The 24,475-nt window shown below is 43.4% G+C and overlaps 1 protein-coding gene across 2 annotated transcripts in view; it reads right to left on the bottom strand.

Moving 5' to 3' along the window:
• The window catches only part of COL9A1 (collagen type IX alpha 1 chain), a 109,274-nt gene that overhangs the window by 29,918 nt on the left and 54,881 nt on the right, over nucleotides 1-24,475 (bottom strand). For both annotated transcript variants that reach the window (XM_077307542.1, XM_077307547.1), the window contains exons 18-28: nucleotides 23,839-23,892; nucleotides 22,254-22,307; nucleotides 20,478-20,531; nucleotides 13,887-13,940; nucleotides 11,972-12,025; nucleotides 11,372-11,425; nucleotides 11,138-11,191; nucleotides 8,408-8,461; nucleotides 7,696-7,740; nucleotides 6,474-6,527; nucleotides 6,308-6,361 (exon numbers count right to left, since the gene is read on the bottom strand). In XM_077307542.1, the coding sequence (XP_077163657.1) occupies nucleotides 6,308-6,361; nucleotides 6,474-6,527; nucleotides 7,696-7,740; nucleotides 8,408-8,461; nucleotides 11,138-11,191; nucleotides 11,372-11,425; nucleotides 11,972-12,025; nucleotides 13,887-13,940; nucleotides 20,478-20,531; nucleotides 22,254-22,307; nucleotides 23,839-23,892 (585 nt within the window). The remainder of the gene's footprint in view (nucleotides 1-6,307; nucleotides 6,362-6,473; nucleotides 6,528-7,695; nucleotides 7,741-8,407; nucleotides 8,462-11,137; nucleotides 11,192-11,371; nucleotides 11,426-11,971; nucleotides 12,026-13,886; nucleotides 13,941-20,477; nucleotides 20,532-22,253; nucleotides 22,308-23,838; nucleotides 23,893-24,475) is intronic.

The following is a 24,475-nucleotide window of genomic DNA, read 5'->3' as shown; positions in this document are numbered from 1 at the left end:
TATTCCTTTGGGAAGAAATATCCTTTGAAATAAAACGAATGACCCTCAAGTAAGCATTAACACTAGACAGTAAATCTAGTTGGAAGCGAACACATTGTGTAAACTGGAATTTGAAACAGCAGTCGAGTTTTACCACAGTTTTTCATGAAGTTTTGAAAACCTGGAGGCTTATACAAAGCAAGAGATTCCAGTGAGACGTCTTGCTGGTCTCTGGAATAACATGCCTCTTTCGGCTTAGCAATGGGTGTTGGCAATCATTAACACAGCGTGACACCTTCACTTTCTCTGGACAGCTGATTTTACAAACCCTTACTTGCCTTTTAAGGGATTAGAACATAGTTTAGAAGATTATCCCACAATATCCTGTTAGGAAACTACTTTGTCCTTAATTAACCACAGAAATGCCCACAAGCATGGGAAATCGTTAATCACATTTGGGAAACAGACTCATGATCATAAATTGCTGTAAACGTTAAAGAATATCAGAAGCACTATTAAGCCATTGCATCATGAACAAGAGCTTGAAGAGGAAAGGGGAAAGTCCTTGGGGTTTGGTGAGCAAGTTCTCCACAGATTCCCTTGGCATGAGGTGCAAAGTTTTCCTGATGGGTAGCAGGTCCCTGAAAGGCGGAAGTACCCCAGTACTGCTTCCTTAGTACCAAACACTTGCATAGTAGGTTTAGAAATGTCTGGAGTCCTGGCTTTTGAGACAAGAATTCATCAGGGAACATGGAAGGCACACAACTGTGGAGGCCATATTTCTATAGATCACAATTAAGGTGACATAGGGGAGAAAGATGGCAGGTGACAAAGAAAAGGGATAGAGGCAGATTCATGAGACTCAACCTAGTCTTGGCCACTGCAGTACAGTACTACCAGGCCATAAGCCACACTTCTCTGTCTTAGGCGTTTCTTATGCCCCCAGACACTGGAGACAATAGCAGTGCATGCACTGCTGATGCTAATTATTACCGTATTTGCTGGCGTATAAGACGACTGGGCGTATAAGACGACCCCCCCAATATTTCCACTCCAAATATAGAGTTTGTTACATTACATTACAGTACTATGGGCCACTATGGGCAGCTATGTCTATCCCAACTGAAGTGCACCCGGCGTATAGGACTTGGAGGCATGTTTTTCAGGGGAAACAAGTAGTCTTATATGCCAGCAAATACTGTAAATCCCAAAAGGGTTTTTTAAATGTATCTATTTGTACATTTGCAGACACTATTGACATCTAGAATACATTTAACTGTTTTCTGTAAAAGAAAAAAACACGAGAATGACAAAAGCAGAATATCTTTGAAGGACAGTTCTGTGTTGTTTGTTTCCTGCAGCAATTTTAACCCAGGAGAGGATCAATTTAATCAAAGGCTGAAGCCATTTGATCTCTCTCACACACACAACTTCTGGGTAACTATCATCTCAAGCAGTCCAGCCTACAGTGAGATGTGACAGTAGCATGTACACACAATCCCTTCACAAGCTAACTGAATGCATGGTGACAGACAGCAGGCATGAGCATGCTAGCCTCTCCTCCCATGTGATCACTGTCAGAAGAAGAGCCCTATGGTCCATCTTAATTCAGCATCCTGTTTCACACAGTGGCCAACCAGCTGCATGAGGGCTGGACCAGTGCACTGTGCCTGCTCTTTCTGCCCATGTGTTCAGGCAACATGATGAGGGGCTCATGCATATACATCATCAGCTTTGCATTATGTGGTACATTGGGCACCAGGTGGCAGTGGAAGGACAGAAGGACACTTATGAAGAGCTTAAGAGGGTCACATACAATTAATTCTCCCAGCCTTCGGGAATGATTTTTAAAACTGTAGCTAGTTTGATGTGAGCTGGAAGTATCCTTACTCCACTTCAACCTTAAGTAGGATTAAAGATGGGTTCAACCACTTCCTTTGTGTCAATAAGAATGTTCAACATGCCATGTGGCATATTTAGGATCCCTGTTTACATTTTGCTGGCTAGATGGGATGGTGGTTGTGTGTTTTTCTTCTTGCAAAAATGCATTGGTGACTTTATTAACAGTAGAAGAGGTAACAAGAGAGGGGCACTGAACCTTCCTTCCCTCTAATACCATTCCTCCAGACACTGCTCTTCCTCGTGTGTTATATGTGAAAGAAGCTGACCAGTAAAGTCTAGTTTGGCCCCCAAAACTCCATATTATTTTCTGCTGAGAAAGCCCAAATGAACAGTTTCTTTCCTTCTTCTTTTCCACTTCATGCCTCCATATTAACCACCCCTTTGTAGAGTCCAGCTAGCCTGAGATTGCTTCCCAATATTCATAAAAATTGCTTATTTATAGTGTACTCAGCAAAACTATGGCTTTATATGCTCATGCCAGGAAATGACTACTATCAAGTTGTGTTATCTTAGTTACTTTTACAATAGAAAGCATGTAAAGATGGAAAACAAAACAATTCAGCCCCCAAGAGCCTATACTGCTCTTATTCCTATACCTTCCTTCTTCCTGCAACCTATTCCCCCACACCACCACTTTCTTCCTTCCAGGAAATCCTGTGCTACTAGAGTTGTAGAGTCCAAAAGAGTTCTGCTTCTCTGAATTAGATTTCTATCACAGTAGCCATTTACAGTGAAGGAATTAAAGCAGATCTCTTTCCAGAACTGGATTTGTTCAACCATTTCAAAGCTTACATGTTTTACACTCAAATTGGGTAAAATAATAAACACACTGTCTGAACAGAGACAGCCTCTTTATCTGCTTTCGCTGGACCAAAGGGAGAAGAACTGACTGACAGTTTAGTGTTTCACCTTTGGATGAAGTACAACAGATCATTCAAAAATACAACCGATTCCACACACAAATCTAGATAAAGTTTTGGCATGAAATGTCTTTGATGAGATGCTTATTCGTGTTGCAGAATAGCTAAAATGCATCCTGGAACCACACAAAATGTGCGGCAAGGAATCAACTGTGCTGTCAGTTGATGGGGCGGAGGGCAGGCTGGAGGCAGGACGTGACCACCTCCCAGATTGTGCAGGGTGTGTGCTGCACTCATGCGGCATGCACAGTGTAAAGAGGCAGGCGGGACCCACAACGCCTATAAAGGCAACATGCACATGGGTCACAGCCTCTTCGCCCAGCTCTCCATGGAGCAGCTTCCCTCCCTTCCCACCCTATCATGTGTAAACAGCCTCTAGGTAGATGTTTCATGGTTAATATTTCATCACAGCTGTGGGTTTTACATGGGATGGAGACTGTTGGCAGGGAGTCCAGTATGTAGTCAGAATCCCTGGAGTTCAGGGCCTCAAAATGAGGCAGCAGGTAAATGAGCACAGGTTACCCAGCTGGGAGGCCAGGGGCTCGTTGCCAGGTGGCCTGAGTGGCAGCCCAAGCAGGTGGGCACCTGGTGGCTCCCCCCACATCGGTTGCCCCCTGTAGGGTGGACTTCAGTAGGCAAGGAGATCTGCTCTCCTGGCTGGGAATGGTGCAGATCCCCAGGGCACCTCGGGAAGCCATGGGTTTTGGTGCAGTCCACTGACTGCGAGGTCAGGCTTCCTCTCCCATGCTGCACCAACCCTCCCATGGGGAGGTAATAAAGCTGTGGCCTTGTTTGTACCTAATATCAGTGTGTCGCGACTTATTGCACTCCAAAATGCCCTCCTTCAAGTCAATGGCTGGTACCACATGTTCAGTCATTCTGCTGACTACGAGAATACTGTTTGATGTGGATGTATGGATTTCTTTTCTCTCTGTCTCTTTGGTGCATTGTACAAGATTCTAGGTGTAAATTAAGAGTTTTGACTTAAGGCATTGTATTGTAGAGCGTGGATTTAAAATTATTTGAATTATACATCAGTACATACTGCAGTACTGAGAAAACTGCTCAAGATTTTAAATTGGAAACTAGTAAAACAAAAATATCTTGGACATGTATGCAATGCGTTTGATACAGGCCAAAATGCCCACTTTGACTAGAGATCTTCTTCAGGAAGCTTTGCTCCAGGTCTGCCATGAAGATCTTCGCGTATTGAGGTGCCATGCGGGTGCCCATGGCTGTACCATTGATCTGAAGGAACAAGTCATCACCAAATCTGAAGTGGTTATGGGTGAGAACAAATTGGCACAGTTTGGTGGCTGGGTCAGCTATGGTGTTGTTAGAAATTGTATTCCTAAAGGCTTGTAATCAGTTCTTAGTCTGACAAAGAGTGCTTGCACTTGAAAGCTCATGCCTTGAATAAATCTTTGTTGATCTTAAAGTTGCCACTGGACTCTATTTTATTGTGCTACTTAAGACCAACATGGCTACCCATTTGAATCTATCTTGTGCAACTAATTCATGTACACTATTATATACTAGGGGCAAAGCCCGTTGTCTGCAAGAATACAACGGGCGCTAGAGCTTGGCAGTGGGAAGAGGAAGGGGAGGAGTTGTCCAGTCTGTAAGGGCATGGGGTTGTCATGTGTGTTGTGTGGGAGGTTGTGGTGGCATGGTGGCAAATGAGGCCATGGGTGTGGAGATATGGGTGTCAAGAACCTGTGGTGTGGAATGTTCGTTGATTGTGGGAGAGGACTGACCTTTGGGAATTGTGGCATAGTGGTTACAGATGAGCTTTCCAGAGCCATGTCCTCAGATATGTGAAGGGGAAATCAGACTGGAGACTCTTCTTAGGGGAAGATTACATGGCAACCAGTTCCCCCCAGTTCTGCATCATTTCCCTTCTTGTGTGAATTAGGCCACATTCACCGAAATGTCCCTCTGCCCTAACACACATAGGGTAGTCACAGTACACAGGTGTCCACCCTGTTCCTTCTGTCTCCCATATTTTCACTGTTGGTAAAATGTTATGTGCCCACATGCTTCTTTCATGGTTGCTCCTTAGAAGAACGGATTTTTGTACCCTATTGCTTACTACCCAAAGGAGTCTCAAAGCGGTTTACAAACACCTTTTCCATTTGTCTCTCCACAATAGTCAACCTGTGAGGTATGTGGGGCTGTGGGAGATCTGAAAGAACTGGGAATGGGCCGCAGTGACCCAGCAGGCCTCAGGTGTCTCAAAGCATTTTCCAATCGTCTTCCCCTTCTCTCCCCATAGCAGACTCCCCATGAGGGAGGTGGGGTAGCGAGCCTCACAGGGAAGCTGGCAACCCTAAGAGGAAGACTGTCTGTGCACAGCAGTCTTGACCTTAGTAAGGTTTTTAATACTGTTTTTTTATTTGCCAGGCCAAGGTTATTTGCCAGTTACTATTTCAGTTACGATGTGTCTCCAGACATTTACTTGTTCTCTATTTAGTTTCAGGCTGTAAATATTTATTTAGATCTTCCTGCACTTTCCAGACTCACAGGACTGATACTGGTCCGCCTGTCTGTGCCCCAGAATACAAACAGTTTCTAATAAGGGCTGGCCATAACCCATAGGCCAGGAGGGACACTCCTGCACCACTACCTACCAACTGCAGGGAAAAATGGCTCTTTTGAAGGCTGGACTCTGAGGCATTGTACGATTTTGAAGTCCCACCTCCAAACCTCCAGGAATATTTCCAACCCAGGGGTAGCCAACCTACAGGTGTGGCCTGGAGAGCTCCTGGAATTACAGCTCACCTGCAGAGTATAAAGATCAGCTCCCCAGGCAGAAAGGGCTACTTTGGACAGGGTTGTGGTAGAGAAGAAACATTTAAGGCTTCCCACACAGATTGTTGTTGAATTGAAAGACTTGAGGCCTACTGCACAGGGTTGTTGAGCAGATGAAACAGGAGACAAAAGAGCCAGCTTCCTCTGCAGAATAGCGCTGTGCAGTGGCCTCAAATCTGCAGAGAGTTGCAAAGAAAAAAGACACATGGCTTGGCTGTGTCTAACCCCCGGCCATCTGACAAGCCTCTGTTCTCATCCCCCTTGGCAGCCCTGCTGACCTCCTCTCCCTTTGGTGGTCAGGAGCTGACTGGCAGCCAGACTGGGCTGGGTGAATGGAATTTTGGTCTGTCCTGGTGAGGGGCCAATAGGAAGGCACTTTGCGCGCCTCCCCATTGGCTGCTTGGCTCTGGATGGACACTTCACGGCTCCTGATTGGGCCCTCTGAGTTTTTATCCTGGACAGGGCCCGCCCTAACTCCTCCCCAGGTGGCCTTACTCTTTTATTTAATAGGACCCTGTCCTATTTAAAGATAGGGAGGAAAGAGCCAGGATCTCGCACAAGTAGAATTGCACTAAGTCCATTCTTGTTTCTACCTGCCCATTACTGGAACTATGCCAGCATGTCCTTCATTATTGCCACAGATCTGACAATCTAGATCTAAAATATAAACAACCAAAGAGTAAAGAAGTACTCACAGGTGGCCCTCTGGGTCCAAATGTGCCTTGTTCTCCCTGTGGCCCTTGTTCACCCTGTTTTCATAGTTACAAGAAATAGAACATGCTTCAAAATTGATTCAGCACAAAATACAAACATTATAATTTAAAAAAAAAATCAGGAAACTGGAGGTAGAAAGTATCTTACAGGTTTACCCGAATTCCCCATCAAGCCAGGTATTCCTGGAGGACCTGTGTTGCCCTGTTAAAAAGAAACAAGCCAAATACTATCAGGCCATTCTAGCAGAGTTACATGAAAATGAAAAAGCATACATTAAATCATATATTCTGATCTCGGTCTCCCTCTGATTTCATTCATCAGATATTTTACTTCTAAGAACTCATCAACCTCTGAACCAATTTCTCCTGGCTATCTACTGATTTCATCTATATTAGAAAAGATTGGTTTTTATATCCACTTTTCACTGCCTGAAGGAGTCTCAGAGCAGCTTACAATGTCCTTCCCTTCCTCTTCCAATAGACACCCTGTGAGGTAGATGAGGCTGAGAGAGCTCTGAGAAGAACTGTGACAACAGCTCTGTGACTAGCCCAAAGTCACCCACCTGGCTGCATGTGGAAGAGCGGTGATTCAAACTTAACTCACCAGATTAGAAACCACTGCTCTTAACCACCACACCCAGCTCACTCTCTGCAGTCATTCATCTGGGTTTGCTGACAGTGATTCTAACAATGCAATATCATCCGTGATAAGTTTTAAAAAATAGTTATCTTTGTTTATCCTGAATCTACAACCCCTCAGCATTGGATGTTGAGTTCTAGAGTTTCAGGGGAAAAGATCTCTTTGTCCACTCTCTCTATCCCATGCATAATTTTATAAACGTCCCTTAGTAATTTCTTCTCATTACCAGAAATTCACTGACTCTTCAGCCTTTCCTTATATGAAAGGGTCCCCAACCCTTGAATCAGCTCAGTAGCCCTCTTCCATACTCTTTCCTGCTGTCTGCTGTCCTTTTTCACATACAGGAACCAGAACTGCACATAGTATTCCAGATGAGGCCACGCCATAGATGGGGCATTACAATACTGGCCATTTTATTTCCCTCTAAATCCCATACCAAAAGGAAATACAGTGAGGTAAAAAAATGCTTATGCTGAATTAATTTGTCAGATTGCAGATTGTTGTACTTAGAGTGATCCCAGAGGAAGAACCTCTGGGTTCTTAATGCATCTAAAAATGATTATCAGTGCAATCCTAAAGAGAGTTAAACCTTTCTAAGTCTCCTGAAGTCACTGAGATTTTTTTAAATGTAATTGCTTAGGATGGCAGTATGCAGCAAAGGGAAAGGCTGGGTCTATCCTCAAAGAAAAGACAAAAGGCAAATTCTGTAAAATGATGTAGAATAGTTTACCTTTGGGCCAGCAACACCTTTTGCTCCTGGAGAGCCAGGTAAACCCTGGGGGAGGGGAAACCACATTGTTTAAAATGCTATAGATATTGACAAACATTTCTGGCTATAAAATATTGTTATAGTTGATTTTATACTACTATATTTAATATTTTTACAAGGATAATCAGTCACCACTACCCTCCACAACTGCTATTCCTCACTCTGCAAAATAAGAAATATTTATCTATGGTCTCAATCCCATTGCATGAAAGCTTATATGCTGGCCTTCCTGACAAATGGGCTCTGGGCAGTTCACAAAAATTGTCAAATTAAAACATCTTCAATACAGTTTGCGGGTAAAAACACCCATGGTCAATCAATATTTAAGATAATAAAAGCATCTAACATTTTCCCTCAGTAGTACAGAGGGCCCGGAGTAGGAGCTGCTCAAAGGCGTTCACATCGGACAATCCACACTTTATACAAAACTATGGCAGTCGCCCAGACTGGATTCCGGCAGTGGTAATATGAGCAACAAGACCCATCTCATACCATGTCCAATCCCCTATAATCACATTTCCCCCAAGATCCATTCCTCCAAATTCCACCACACCATTCTTTCATGAACACAATCTCATATCTACCATTACAGTAAAACACAGAACCAATAAGCATTTGGTTTCAGGTTAGTTTGTAAACTATGATTTAGGTTTTAAAGGTAGAGGATACTTACTGGCAGTCCCTGAATCCCTATATCACCTGGAGGGCCTGTTTTTCCTGGTTCACCCTGAAAGAAAATGTTTTTAGCATTAGTCAAATATTAATCATCTTTAAACCGCTTGGGGAGCAGTATAAATAATTGGTTAAGGGCTAAGTGGGCAGAGAGTGGGCAGGGCTGGTACAGGTGAGGGCCCAATCGGAAGGCGCAAAGTTCCTTCCAATTGGGCCCTCACCAGGACAGGACAGAGTTCCAGCCAGGCACGACAGTGTGAGTACAGAGGGAGGCCTTAACTCCGGGCCCAGAAGCACACCTAGGACCTCGAAAAGGCCCCGGGTGTGCTTCTGGGCCCAAGGGGAAGGCCACGCCATGGCTGGGGGGGAGGGAGGAAAGGAGGCCTTCCCCCTGGGCCCAGAAGTGGTGTGCTTCTAGGCCCGGCAGGAAGGTCACGCCGAGGCCGGGGGGAAGGAGGCTTTCCCACCAGGCCCAGCAGCACACCCAGGTTTGCTTCTGGGCCTGACAGGAAGGCCGCGCTGTTGCAGGGGGGAGGGAAGAGGGGGGGAGGGGGGAGGGAGGGGGAGGGAGGCCTTCCCCACCTTTTTGAGGCCCCAGGTGTGCTTCTGGGCCCAGCAGAAAGGCTGCGCCGCAGCTGGGGGGGAGGAGGGACTCTGGGGGGAAAGCCGTGCTGCTGCCAGGGCTGGGCAGGGGCCAGGAGCCCTCTCAAACCCTTATCTTTCTCTTTCTTTTGTGACCTCACTCCTCTCCATCTGCTGCTACCTTCCTCCCTCTTTTCTCCATTCACTCTTTAACTCGGCCAACTTTGGCCCACCTCCTTACCCTACACCTGCCTTCCACCCCCTCTGCATTCTTCCCTTCTTTTCTCCCTCCTTGCAGAACTGTTTTCTTCATTCACAGAACTCTCTCCTCTCATCCACCCTTTCTAGCACCTGTTATATTTACAAGTACAATGGGCTTTTAATCTAGTTACTTATGTAAGATGACTGACTGCTTCTGGAGAGCAATATTATATGTGTGTATACAAACCCATATATATTGCTCAGTGTAACACTGGAAGAGTTATTACAAATTCAAGCAATAACTTCGGTATCTAACCATGTAGCAAAGAAAATGCTAGGTGAAAATAAGGATTCCTACTGAAGAGCTCAGAGAAAAGAAGGTAAGGGGAGCCTTACATGGGCAGGCAGAGGTGCTCAGGTGATAGATTGGAATGTTACCACTTCAGACCGCAGGTGAGAGATGACATTTCTGCAAAGTTCCCTTAAATCAATAATTCCCTGCTAGGGGGAAATTAGCTCTGCATGTGAATAGCAAGGTTTGGTCTTGCTTCCTGTTCATTCATTTGCATTGATTATATAGCTACCCTCCTGCTGTCTGGAATGGCACAGTCCATTTCTCCACCTTACACTTCTAGATCACTCTACTGTACGTGTACAGATGGACTTCATTGTATTGCATCCATTTCGGCTTGCCCAAGGCATCAAACTCATCATCATCAGAGCAAAAAATACAAAGCAACCCCATGGCAAAAATAATGCACATTGATTGAAACTGGGCTTTCTTTATTCTTAAGGAGGTAGTTAAAGGTAAAAGGTAAAGGTATCCCCTGTGCAAGCACCGAGTCATGTCTGACCTTGGGGTGACGCCCTCTAGCGTTTTCATGGCAGACTCAATACGGGGTGGTTTGCCAGTGCCTTCCCCAGTCATTACCGTTTACCCCCCAGCAAGCTGGGTACTGATTTACCTTTAGTGACATAAGTCTTGCATCTTCTTAAGGAGGTAGTTAGAATAACCTGATTAAGAAGATGCAAGACTTATGTCACTAAAGGTAAATCAGTCGAATTTGCAGAGTTTATCTTCTTTTTCTTCCTGATAGCATGTGTGGTCATATGTTAACAAATTGAAATCTGATCTAACCTATGTCCAACTTAGAAATTATAATAAATGCTCTAAATCCAAACAAAATTTTTGACATATAGATATGGTCAGATGCATTCTGGTCTAATGATTATTTTGCTACTATCAGGAGGAAAAAGAAGATAAACTCTGCAAATTCGACTGATTTACCTTTAGTGACATAAACTTCATATTTGCAGGCAAAAGTAATTGGGAGGAGCAGTGAAGAAAGACAGTTGACATACCCCATAATCTACAACAATTTAAATGACAGGGACGTCATTCAACCAAGAGAGGTAACCCACCTTCCCATCAAACAAGATCACCACACTGGGTATAAGAAGGAGGAGGTGGAGGAGGAGGAGGAGAAGAAGAAGAGTTCTTATATGCTGCTTTTCTGTACCCGAAGGAGTCTCAAAGCGGCTTACATTCGCCTTCCCTTTCCTCTCCCCACAACAGACACCCTGTGAGGTAGGTGAGGCTGAGAGAGCCCTGATATTACTGCTCGATTAGAACAGCTTTATCAGTGCTGTGGCGAGCCCAAGATTAGAAGTCGGCGCAGATTAAAAGTCGGCGCTCCTAACCACTACACCTAGCTGGCTCTGTCTTCTGCCAAACATTGAACCCAAGCTGGCTTCAGAAGAGCTTCCTGATTTTTTATAAGAATGGGTCTTACTTGCCTGAGCTAGACTATGTGGGCTGTGAACATGCTAAGGCAGGCTTCGCTTGAATCTCTTGAAAGTAAGACAGGATTGTGAAGGGTGGGGGAGAAACTTGCCATTTCAGAAAAGAAAATTATAATTTAAACATTAATATGCTAACTTTCAGTACCTTTGCTCCAGGCATGCCAGGGATCCCTTCACGGCCATCAATTCCTGGTAAGCCCTTCAGGAAAAATGGCATCATATGTCACACGTTGTTATCAAGCTAATCACCGCTCCCCCCCCCCCTTCTGATAGAGGACTAAGAATGATAGCAATGCAAATCACAAACGCTGCTGCTACTGCAGCAGCTACTGGAAATAATAATTGAAGTAAACAGTAATAATAATTGCACTATACGTACACTTTCTCCTTTAGGCCCAGGGAGCCCTGTAATTCCCCTAATACCGTGTGGTCCCTACAGGGAAAGAAAAAAAGTTAAATTGTGTCATATGTATTAATAGATTCATATCTAGAAGAAAGAAATGGCACCTCTCAAAGCCAGTAACAGCACACACCTAAGTATTCCCTGTTGACTTCAATGGTTTTAACAGTCCTTAGAATGCAGACTGGTTTGGATGAAATGCTAACCGTATGCAGGTTTGTTTGGAAGCAAGTCCTGCTGAGTGTAGGAGGACTTCCTGCTTTCTCCATAGTGTGGTGTTAAGAGTATGAGACCATGATCTAGCCTAGGATCCCCAGGTACAAATCCTCACTTAGCAAGATAGCTTTGGGAGGGTAATTCTCTCTCAGCTTCAAATCACATCATTGTTGTGAGGACTATATATAAGAAAGTACAATGATACTTGCCACTCTGAACTTCTTGAAGAAAAGGCTGGGACAAAATTATACTGCAGTAAACAAAGTGACTTGCAAGTAAACATGCATAAGAACAGGCTTGTAGTCTGTGACAGTAATGCGATATTATTACTTAGACAATTATTCCATTTATATAAGAACTTACCCTGTCCCCTTTTGGCCCTGTCTCTCCCAGAGCACCTCTCTGCCCTTGATCACCCTGCAAACAAATGCATACATTTGTCAGCTCACTCTAAATCCACTTCCTTCTGTTAAGTACATAAAAGTTGTAGTGGCAATTGATATAGGCCAGGTAAACGCTGTTTTATCCAGAGAGTTACTGAAATCTCAAATGATGACATAAACTGGGAACAGAGACATTTCATCTCAAAATCCACAAAGGTCCCTGGGGAAGAATTCATTCCTGTGCTCCAGGGTTTTAAAGTTTTATTATAACCTTGGCAAAGATGACCCCAAGTGAAATATGGCTCATGGTACAAATTGCAACTGAAACTAAAAGCCAAGTTATCAACATGCTGTGTTCAATTATAAAACACAAGGTTTGAGGACAACTTTAGCTGAAAAAATGAAGACAAATCAGAACCATCACAGATTTCTCTTCCGAGGTGGAGTGGGGAATAAACCTTTGAGGTTGATTTAAGGTTTTCAAAGTTTGTAGTGAAACTGAAAGGAGATTATTACGGCCTTCTTGGGGAACAGAAGTATTTCAACTTGACCTGTAGGATGTGAAAGCCCTTTGCAAAAGCAAAGATTAACACACCATGTAAGAAACTTTCCTAAGGTTAATGGGGGCCACGGATTAAGAGCTTTGAGGGCCCTCGAGCAAGCTGTTCTCCTTCTCCCTTCCCTTGCACTGCAGACATCCATTCAGCCTAGATCTTGAAACTCAAATTTGAGTTTTCCTTTGCCCAGTATCTCTGAACCTCCAGGGTGCAGCTGAAATGTAAAGAGATGGGGGAAAGTGAGTTGATCTTGGATGGGAGAGGCGATCGTGGCTATTAGGGACCAACAGCACATACGAGTGGGAAAGTCAACACAGCATCATTATGAGGAAGATTGAATTCAGTCAGTATACAGAAGCAAGGTTAGAAGGAAGTTTCTGCATGCGGATTAGCCCTGTAGAGCAGGGGTAGTCAACCTGTGGTCCTCCAGATGGTCATGGACTACAATTCTCATGACCCCCTGCCAGCAAACGCTGTAGAGAGCCCCTGCTGTAGAGAGTGTTTGAGGCAGCAGAGGGAAACCTGGTACCTGTGTACAAGTGAGCTGTTTCTGAAGCCACCTAACAAGTGGGCTCTTGCTGTCAGCAGAACACATCAGGCCCTCATTGCCCTTTCCTCCCAGAGGATCTCCATGACACTGACCACACCCAAGGCACTAGGGAAGTCTCTTCCTTCAGAGTTCCCCACTGATACAGTCAACACACTTCCAAGTTTTTATCAGTAGCTACAAATGCTCAAGCAGTATTTTCCTATGTATCTGGTAAACAAGATCTACTTCTCTTCTGCCCCCCAATAGTTTCATTTTAGCATGCAGGAGTAAGAACAACCTATCCTTGGAAGGCTGCACCACCTTATGCTGTTCTGTGGCACACTGATCTTAGAATGCCTCTTGACTGGAAGGAGGCAAGGTTAGAGCTATGACATAAGGAGATGAAACAGGCAGCCTCTGCTGAGGTTGGGGAATTGTTACACTTCCACATCAGGAACAACCAAGTGATCCAAGCACCCTTGAGGGAGACACAAAAGAATTAACCACCCCCAGCAGAGGCTGGTTGGAAGCAGGCAAAGCCATTTATTTGTGGGTGAATGCTTTGGAATCACGGGAGTCCTTAGTTATTATTTAATTCTCATGGCAGACTAGCAGTCTGCTCACAGCATGCTAGATGCCTCAGCATGCAGCCTGGGATTTGTTAGGCTAAAGGCTTTTGAAACATGAAAGGGGAGATAGACTCCAGAAAAAGGAAGGATGGGACAGCTTCTCTAATACTCCTAGCTGTGAATCCTACCTGGATGCTAACAGCGGGCTAAGAAAGCTCAATGACACACAGGTGTACTTACAGGTGCCCCAGGAAGACCTCGAGGACCAGGATCTCCATCAAGACCCCGAGCACCCTACAAAAGGATATATTTTAAAAGAACAAGATTAGGATATGACATCCTTCCCATGAGGACAATCAGAGGAGGAGGTGTCTTACATTTGGCTCAAATACTCATATCCTATATACTTAAATGCTAAAGTTGAGAAGGCTCTACATCATCATTATACCTATACAATAGCCACATATGCCCCCCAATTTGTGGGTATATACTTACATGGATCTGGGTCACACAGACACTAAATAGATTTCCCTGCAAATCTGAGGGACCCTACAGGTTTGCAGAAAAATCTGAAATCTTAAAACAAAACCCTAACATTTGGGGGGGGGGGTAAATTCCCCCCAAAATAAAAAAATATATACATTGTGTGTACACATGCAGACAACATACTTATATTGATTAGAGTGGCTCCCAATCCCTGCTGCCACTGTAGCAGGGCTTCAAGGTGACTGGTGAGGCCTAGAGGCATTCCAGGTGTAACAATGGGAAGGAGATGGAATTTCTAATTCACATACACAAGTCTTCCCCCACACAGACGTACACACTTGGATATTCTAACCACAAAGTTGGCCAACTCTGAGGGTACTTAAATCCACTGACTGGAGCTATGAATGGATCAGACAGTTCTTTCCACAAACCTAACATCCCAGGTTTGCCAAAAAATATGAAATCATTTTTTTAATCCATTTAACAAACACAAGCCTTCAGTGGACAGTGCTAGGCAACCACAGCATTCTAGGTTTGGCATTAGTGAGTAAAAGGCAGGGAAAGGGGGCAGGGCCCTTCCTAGGACTGTTTTGTCACTGAAGAAGGTCTCATCAGGGCCAGGCCTAGCAGCAACCACTAGGTGACTGGATACCATTCAACTGGCATGATGCACATGGCCTAGCTCTTTGATACTGCATAACGTCAGCCACCCTATGAAAACCAGTGTGGTATAGCAGTTAGCACTTCAGAGACCCACATTCAAATCCTGAGTCAGTCATGGAAGCTCATAGGGACCATTTCTGCACTGGAGCCACCATGCTGGGCTGCAGGCCGGAGTATGCTCATGCATGGGGGAACATTTGGCCCAGAGCCCCTCGTCCATCCCAGATTTGTGCTGGGGCAGCGAAGTTCCCAGTGCGGAAATTATCAAGGTGATTTTGGACTAACCATATACTTGCAGCCTAATCTATTTCACAGAATTGCTACGAAGATAAAAAGAGAAGAAGAAGAGAAGAAGAACAGTGTAAACTACTCTAGCCCTTGTGGAGAAGGGCAAGGTATAAATGAATAAATAATAAATACAGCTGGAGATGGAAGGTAGATAAAAGGCAGGGATGATGACAATGACGAAGAAGAAGAAGACAATGATGAAGAAGAAGATGACAAAGATGAAGAAGAAAGTGAGGCAGAGAAATCGGAGAGGATATGGAGGTTGCTGGGAGTAATGAAAGAGGAAATCATGCAGGGAGTGGAATACAGGGGAAAGTGAGGCGCTCCTCTACAAGTCCTTGAGGGTTCCCTACCACACAATCAGGCCTGGCCCATTGGCTGGCACCACATAACTGGACTGTAGATAGACTGTTGGTTGGGAAGGAGAGAAAGAAGCAGGAAAATTGGCAAAACTATGGGGGCTTTCAGGAAAGAGAAAGAAGAAATAGTGGAGGAGGAGAAAATGAGATGCTTCCCACTTGTTCTTTCTAATGTGGTTGCCAGCATATGGTCAGCTCCAATGCCATATTGATATGGGACACTGAGACATCCTATGGTCCACCTAAATAATGAGGATAATACTTACACTGCCAGAAATTTCCCTTCATCAGGGATGAGGATACTGGCATGATTAACGCAATTCAGGTGATTACCAATACAATGTGGAAGCTAGCAAAGGAGGCATGACAATCATACTACAAAGGTGAACTACAAGACAAACTTTACGATGGTAACGTAACAAAGGCCTAGTTCCATAGGGAGCATTTCCATGGGGGAAAATTTCAACCTGTTTTCTTAGAATTATCCAGGCTATTCAAAATCCAATAAAGAATTCTTTAATTTCTTCTTATAGTTATCCAAATAATAGTAAATATTCTTAATCATACAAAATAATTACACATAATCAAAACGGGTTCCCAGGTAAACTCTCCCCCATTTTCCTTATCTTCATCAGTGATTATGGCTCTGTTGAAACAATAATACTATAACAAATTTATTTGTAACAACCGTCTACTGAATTCCAATCTTGTGTCACAGCAATTATTCTTCATAACGTACCTTAATTAAAGAATTCTTTATTGGATTTTGAATAGCCTGGATAATTCTTATTTTTTCATGGGACTGTGATATCACAAGGAATTGACGGTACTTGTTTTCTTGAACTCCCTTCCTGTTGCAGTCCCAAATGCTGCCCAAAATACTGTTTCTGTGGCCAGAAGCAGCATTTGGCTGATGTTTTGAGTGACAGGGGTCAGACAAGTGGGAAAGTTACTGTGAATCCAAACCATAAACGTTTGAAAACCACACACAAGACTGACAATAGCAGGTTGCCATATGACTATTACTTGCAAATGATCCCATTCAACCTTAATGGTTTTACTGAGTATAGGGCACGGGCTAATAGATTCTTCTAAATAGATTCCTTGGTCACAAGCCATTGCTGCTTTTTACTCATTCTTTGTTCCCTGCACGTAACACATGAATGTGCTATTCTACAAAATTATAGCAAATTGAACTTTTGTGAGACAACCATGCAAGGCGCAGGAAAAGAAAACAGCAATGATATAACAGAAGATTTGAAGTAATCGAAAAAGAGTATCTCAGAGAAATACGCATTTAATTTGGCAAGATAACGAGTAAATGGTAAGGGTAATGATAACAGCAAGTGTGATGAGTCAAGAAAATAACTCTGTTGGCTTCAATAAAAGAGTTTCGCTCTTGATCAATAAGGGATTCAGAGAGATCAAGAGGAGTCACTTGATGAACAGCTTGGAAAATCAGAAAAGTAATTTTGGTTTCTTTCAAGCAGCATAGGAGACAGGCAAACAGCATAAATAAAAGTTAAATATCTTACAGCACAATCCTGAACAGCGTTACTCCAATCCAAGCCCACCAAAATCCATGAGCTTAGATCAGTCTAGATCTGCATGGGCCTTCACAGTTAATCTCCTAACATGAAAAAATAGCTTCCTCGTGGAATTAAAACATCCTTTGGTGTCAAAAAAGTTGAAACACAGGAAGGCCACAAGCAATAAAGTACAGAATTCTCTCTTATCTTCTGGAGAGTAAGGGTCATGCAAAAACATATTGTTGTAGCAAATTCTCCAAAGTCTAGCTAATGTAGTTATACTCTTAAACCAGGGATCTCCAATGAGGTGTCCATAGGCACAACATCATCTGCCAAGACATTTTGTTGCATCTACCAAATGTGGGGTTTTTTTGATAGAGCTGGTTCAAGTGGGATTTCTACCCAGCAGGGCTTCTGATTGGCTGTGCAAATACAAAAAAATAATTGCTTCAGCACCTGCTGCTACTAGAGCATAAAGATCATCACTGATTGATTGAAGTTAGGTTGTGTGTATGCAAGCAAATATTTTTAAACAAAATGCTCATTTAAAAAAGCATCCTATTAAGCAGGGCTTGTGCCTGAAATGGTAAAGAGCTATTATTAGAGTTGTGCATTCCCAGAAACTTTGTGGTTAGTGCTGGTTCTGTCAGCTTTTTTTGTGGTTAGCACCACCAAACACGGAATAGTAAATATGTAGTAGCCATTTTGTGGTTGGTGCCTTGTGTCAGAATTCCAAAGATTCCCATAGCCTCAAAAACTTGGAGGACCTCTGCCCTGAACAGTAGCATTTAGAAAATCACAATAAATCTGTAAACAAAGTATAGAACAGCAGAATACTGATTGAAAGATTGAGATATGCAAGGCTGTTCCATAGCCAGTTTTAAAACTGACATATGAGTATACAGCGATCCAACACAGGTTTGATGGCAACACTATCAAGGATGCCTGAAATTTTTCATGGTTCATTATTGCAATAAGAGCACTTATCATACAGATAAGGAATCCAGGATGTCTTCTTATTGCCTGATAGTAATGAATAGTGAAAACAATCTCAAGATAATGATAATGGAAATTCAGCACAATATTTGTTCACTGAAGTCTCACCACTTTCCTTGGGAGAGTTAGTTGTTCCAGTCTTTCCTGATTAAATGAATACTTAACTATAAACATTGTAAAATAAAATAAATAACTATCTGGATCACATCCATAGTGACAGTCAGAATTGAAGTCCAAGGAAGTAAAAGGCTCCAAATTAATTAGGATTTTTTTTCTTCCTGTCCAGTCAAATATTACCTCTAATCAGATTATATTAGAAAATGCAATGATTTGAAGTATCACAGCAGACTAATATCTGTGATGCGAGAAGAGAAATTAAGAGCAAATTTATATGTGACACTCTTTTATATTGCTCAGGTTAAGACAGTTTAAATAAAATTCAATTCAATATGTGCTTGCTTGAAGAATTGAGCTTCCAGAGTTAGCTATAAAAATCATGTTTTCCAGATCCTGTTCTGATATGGACCACAGTACAAGTAGGAGGGAGGGAGGGATTTAAGTCTTACCCAACATTCCAGTTTCCCTAATCTAAAATGGCCCTGAGGAGCCACAATTTGCCCCACTGGGATAAACATACAGCTACATGCATCAGTACCTATATGCTTGCCTCAACAGACCATTTCTGACTGAAAAAGGGGGAGGCTTAAATTCCATTCCCTTCACAGTGCCTCAAGAAGTAAACAACTAGGGAGTATATTCATTGAATCCCCACCGTCTCTTATGACTGGGCCCCCAAGTTACAGGATATATGAATACAGGCAGCTATACATTAAGGGAATTTTCGTTTCTGCATTTGAAAATGAGGTTCAGAAGAGCTGTATTCTCAATACATGCTTTAAAAAAATCCAAGCAGCCTTGAAAGCTTTGCTGAGAGGCAGAATATAAATAAATACAAATGTAGAGATGTTCATGAGATTAAGACAAAATGTTAGCTGACAGGATTACAGTATTAAGCTACTCTGTATTCCTTTCATAGGCATGGTTTGGATCATTAAATATGTAAAAATAGTGTGTTCCATATTATACATTCACTCTGATCCTGCTAGTAGCATGTGTATCTCAAACAATAAGGAAACATACTTGTAAACCGGTGCTACCATGAAGGGTACCTGGCCAAAGCTGGGGGCCAAGACTGCAGTGTTATTGCCCTACTGACCATCTGTTCAGTCAAAAAGAAATTAGCTAGACTGAGTGTTCCCCTTCTTGGCTCTCTGAGCCCCAACTGTTGATTAGCCCCACTGTCAGTTATTTGACTGGAGATACCTGCATGCAGCTAAATCGGGGCTATTTATTCTCTACCTATCCCACCCATGAAAAGTCCATATTATTCATATATTTCAGGGAGAGCTGGATACCAGCTTAACATCCAGGATCCAGGTTAAGAGTTTATTTTATTGATATAATAACATTCAGTTACACAGGAATACCAAAATGTAACCAATCATCCTTATCCATTGCTGTTCCTCTATATATTTCTGAAATAGCCTAGGGGGTGGGACGTGTCCGGCTGTTCAAGTTGGAATAGGGCCAATCAGGGTGCAGCCAGCTTTGCTCTGATTGGCCCTGCCCCTGCAGCTCCCACCCTCCGTCCCAGGACTCTAGTCTCTTTGCTCTTAGATGCCTCAGTGCCTGGAGCCAGCAGCAGGTAAGGGGAGAGGCCCTGGGCAAAGGGTTGTGGTGGAGGGCCTCCTTACGAGGGCCTCTTGGCCTGCTAGGCTGGGCCTGCTGATGAGGGCCTCTCAGCCTGCTCATTGCTCAAGGACTGCTAAGGAGCTGACTAGCTGACTGCTAAGGAGCTCTGTAGGCCCTGCTAACGAGCTGCCCAGCCACCACCCACCCCACTGGATCTGGCTGCGAGCTGCCGTCCAATGCCACCTTAAGCTGCCAGGTCAGGGGAGGGGACCCTTTCAAGGCCCGTTCTTAGGAAAGGGCTTTGAAACTAGTATATGGATAATGCAGAGTCAGAATTTTTAAAGGAAGGACACAGCTGTACATCCCTACATAGAAATACAAATGTATGCCTAACAAAAGTTAGAGCTACTATATTTTGGAAGCAAAGAAATATTTCCTGACTGACTATTTAAACAAGGGATCACTATGACAAATATCATTTAAAATACCTCTACTATTTAAACTACTAATTGATAACTGCTGCTAACTAGGAATATTCCTAACCTTCGAACCCCAAAATTGGATATTTTCATCACTTTTTTAAAGAGTTCAAAAGAAGATAGACACCAAAAAAAGGTAGCGTGTCCTCTAAAAAGGGAGCATCTGGTAACCCTGTAAAAGGCAGTAAACAAACAATGACAAATCTGTGCAAATAATGAAACAAAACAAGATGGACCATATTTAATTCATTATAACATTAATTTGGTGAAACAACTTGCTTCATAACCAGACTTGACAAAAAAGTTATAACTAACAAAGGTATCATTGCTATGACTTACTTTATCACCTTTAGGTCCATCAATGCCAGTTATACCCCTTAAGCCTGGAGGTCCCTGAAAACATAAAATATATTATGGCCATGTACTCGGTGTCCCTGATTCATCATATATACACATTCATTTCAGACCATCTTTCTTTAGAGATAGCAAAAGGTGCTCGCTACTAAAGGTTATGTTCTCTACAACAGCACTAAGATGAGATCCAGAACAGAGACTAATAGTACAGGTGTGCCTGTTAATCCAGGTCAAACAATGTTACACAATAGTTTCAGCAAGCAGAGGAGTTACAATAATCTGAGGGAGAGGAATAATTCCACCTTTCTAACGGCTCATTAATTTTCCCCATTAGTAACACACTCATTGCCCATTTGTCTAATCATCTTCTCCTTTACCTTGGCCATCCATTCAGTCTAGGAACTCAAGATGTTCTCATCTCAACAAAGCTAAATTATGCTCACTTTAGCAGACAGAAGGAAGACACAAAAACTCCCTCTGAAAACAATGGTTGCAATTAATTTACCACAATGGTTTCAAAGGTCATGTTAATCATGACCAGTTTTATCTGGATCTAAGTTAAATTAAATTCAGGCACCCACATACCTGCACTGGATATAGTATAGCAGATCCCACCTTGACCCTACCACTTCACTGAGCAAAGTTTGTTATTTACTTTAGCCTAAGGAGCCTTCCACCAACTTCTTCTAGAGGAAGAGCCTTTTAAGTTACAGCAGCCTTTCTCAATTTTTTTACCCTTGAGAAACCCCTGAAACATTCTTTGGGCTTTGAGAAATCCCGTAAGTGGCACGATCATGCAGAATATGGTTGGGAAGCATAGCTGGGTACATGCCCACCTGGGGCCCCTCCCCTTCCCAACTGCTCCAGGCCCATCATTGGCCATTTTGAGAGGAGTGGATAGATCAGCATGACCATATAGGGTTATATCACCCAATAAATGTTTAACATTTTTTTTAAGATACATAAAATTAACTACCGCCAATTCAAGAAACCCTTCCAGGGCCATCAAGAAACCCCAGGGTTTCACAAAACCCTGGTTGAGAAAGCCCGAGTTAGAGGAAGGTGCTTTAGGCCGTAAGGAACTTTTTGAAGAAACAGAGCTTGCCTTGAATGCCCGAGGTCAGAGTGTCCATAAGCCTTCTAACCACACTGTAGGGAGGAGAAAAATGGTGCCCTGTTCTCTTTCCCCCAAACACATTGCAGAGGGATAGGAAGATTTCTCTCACCCTTCTCATCCCCCTTATTCACCACTGCATCCTACAGAAGTAGGAAGATACAGCTCACCCTTCTTTCCCTCCATGCCTCAGTGAGAAGCTTCTGCTTACCTGCTCACCTCCTGGCAACTGGGTAAGCTCCAGTGGCAGGATGCAGCAGCACCCACCTTCCTTGCTCCCCACATCATTATGTAGTGTGGCAGGAAGCTCTTGCCTGCCTCCTCCCTCACCCCCAGTCAGGAAAAGAGAGGCAGAGGGAACAAAGAAGAGGACTGGAGCTGGACTGCCCCAAACATCTGATTGCCCTGATTACCTGAGGGAAGGGGGAATCAAGCTCCTCTACCACTCACAGGAGCCAGCAGAACCTCCTCAATGCTACAGGAAGGTAGCCAGGCAAGGAACAGAAGGCAGGATGCAGCGTGATTGACTTGTTGGTTGGCATTCAGCAACTTCTGGCATGCTGGACAATTGCCTAGGCTACTTAGTGGACAAGCCATCCCACAAAACAGAAAATAATTAAAATATTAATTAAAAGGAAATACTTTACTGGAGGGCCTTGAGTTCCAACTTCACCTATGCCTCCTTGTTCACCTTCTTCTCCCTAAGGAAACATGAAACACAATAAATCAGCCCCAGAACATTCAAAGACTGAAAGAGTCAACCTTTTATTATTCATTGGCGTGTGTGTGTGTGTATGTATATATATATAAAGAGACAGGGAGCGCACCTGTTTGCAAATGTACATCTGTAGTATGTTGGTTATACATGCAGCTAGGGTGTCCAGCTCTGGGTTGGGAAATTCCTGGAGGTGTGGAGGTTGGAGACACTGGATGGTGTGGGAACTAATCTAGGTCATCTGGTTACCGTTGTAACAATGGGAGATCCCTAGGTGCTACCTGGTGTTATGCATGGCAGGATCCCTGCCTTATGCCTTGGCACACTGTCTTCTATAACCAATGGCACCCCACAATAGTCTAGGCTTAAGCTAAAGCCATGACACTGCTAGGGTCAGCCAAGCCAGGCCAGACTCCATCTTAGAAATCTTGCTCTCTGCCTTAGGTTTGGAATGACAGCCTTTGCCTGACCCAGAGGTGCCTCTGGACTCAAGCTTGCATCAGCTCCCCCCCCCCATTGTATTTCTAAGTGAGTGGACTGGCTTCCTCCTGTTTGCCTAAGGGCTCCTAGGAAAATCCTTTGTCTTGCAACATTTTTCACACTTGGCCCCTCTGCCACGGGATATTTCCTCCCCACACCCTGCCAGCTAGACCTGATGGCTCTCTTCCTCAGAGCCATTAATACCTTTATCCAAATCCATTTACGGCCATCACCCCCCCCCCCCACTTGGCCAGGTATTGTCCTAATCTCTGGGGACCCTGGAAACTTCCAGCACATGCTTACCTGAGCCTTGTCACATAGCCCCCTTCCCAAAAATCCTATAAAAACTGTGGCTTCACACAGCCACTCTGAGTGTCTTCCAACCCGGGACCTCCCACGCTGGTTCGTGCTTCTTCCTCTGACCCACCACTCCTTGGACAGGTAACTATCAAGCCTTCCACTCTTCCTCCCCCTTCTCTATATGACTGCTTGTATGTGTGTTAGCTATTAGTGTGTCTTTTTGTCATTTTCCTTTCAATAAAAGCTTATATTAATATTTCACCATTTACATCTGTGTTTGCCTTGAGTTCCTACGGGTGCAATCGACCCTCATATACAAAGGTAACGATCCGATAACGCTAAGTTACCCCCCTCTCGCAGCATTTGAGCTAATATTCCCCACAAGCTCAAAGATACGTGTTTTAGGACACGTGTCCAGCAATTTGGGTAACACTGGAGGTTGGCAACCCTACTGCATATTAGTTTCTCTTACACTTAGTACACTCTTACACCAACCCATGGAGGACGAATGCTATGGAGTAAGTGGCGCAATGTGTGGAGTATTGTTTCTTTTCAAACAAAGCTGATCAGAAGTGCAGCAGAATGTGGGCTATATCTACTGGAAGAGTTTTTCAGCAACCATGGATGATAATTATCCCCTATTTAATGAATGCATGATGAAATTGATGATTTCTCTATAAACTACCGTACTGTCTCTCCACATAATTTTAACTCATTAATAACCCATTTCTTCTTACCTTGTGGCCTTGTTTTCCTGGTTCACCAACCTCCCCTTTTGCACCCTTGTGACCCTAAAAAACAAGACCAAAACCTAGCATGTAGTTCTGTCACATCTGAAAATAAAACAGTCTTACAGCCAATCATGTAATTTTATTCCAGGCTATGTTATCTGGCCTCCTTTGCCCGCTGTTTGCTAGAAGATTTGAACACACCGTTTACATCCTGGTGCATTCGCCAGGCAAAGGAGCAATGCTGTGAATGTTTATAGCTGTGAGGTTGTAAATTGCAGGTTTTATTTATAATCTTAATTCCTGAATTCTGCCTTTTAGAACTAGGTAAGCACCAGAGAGACTAAAAGTCTAATTTCAAATGCTTAAGGCATCACTCTTCTAGTTTTTCTAAACTCCCTAATACACATTTAATTTGGGGAAATGCTTCAAGCTCTTAATCTGCTTATAAGCAAATGAAATGAGATACAGCCTGAAACGGCTGATATAGGTCAACCAGCAAAGCCACGTCAGAGGGAGCTGTCCTTTGACCTTTGTGCCACTGCTTAATTCAGGGTAGTACAGAGAGAAAGGAAAAAAGAACACTGAAATGAAGGACATCCTTTTGGACTTTACAAGCCATGGGGAAAGCAGAGACCTCCCTGCC

The sequence above is a fragment of the Paroedura picta genome, chromosome 1 (assembly GCF_049243985.1).
Source record: "Paroedura picta isolate Pp20150507F chromosome 1, Ppicta_v3.0, whole genome shotgun sequence".
NCBI lineage: Eukaryota > Metazoa > Chordata > Lepidosauria > Squamata > Gekkonidae > Paroedura > Paroedura picta.
This window is presented reverse-complemented; position numbering and strand designations above follow the sequence as displayed.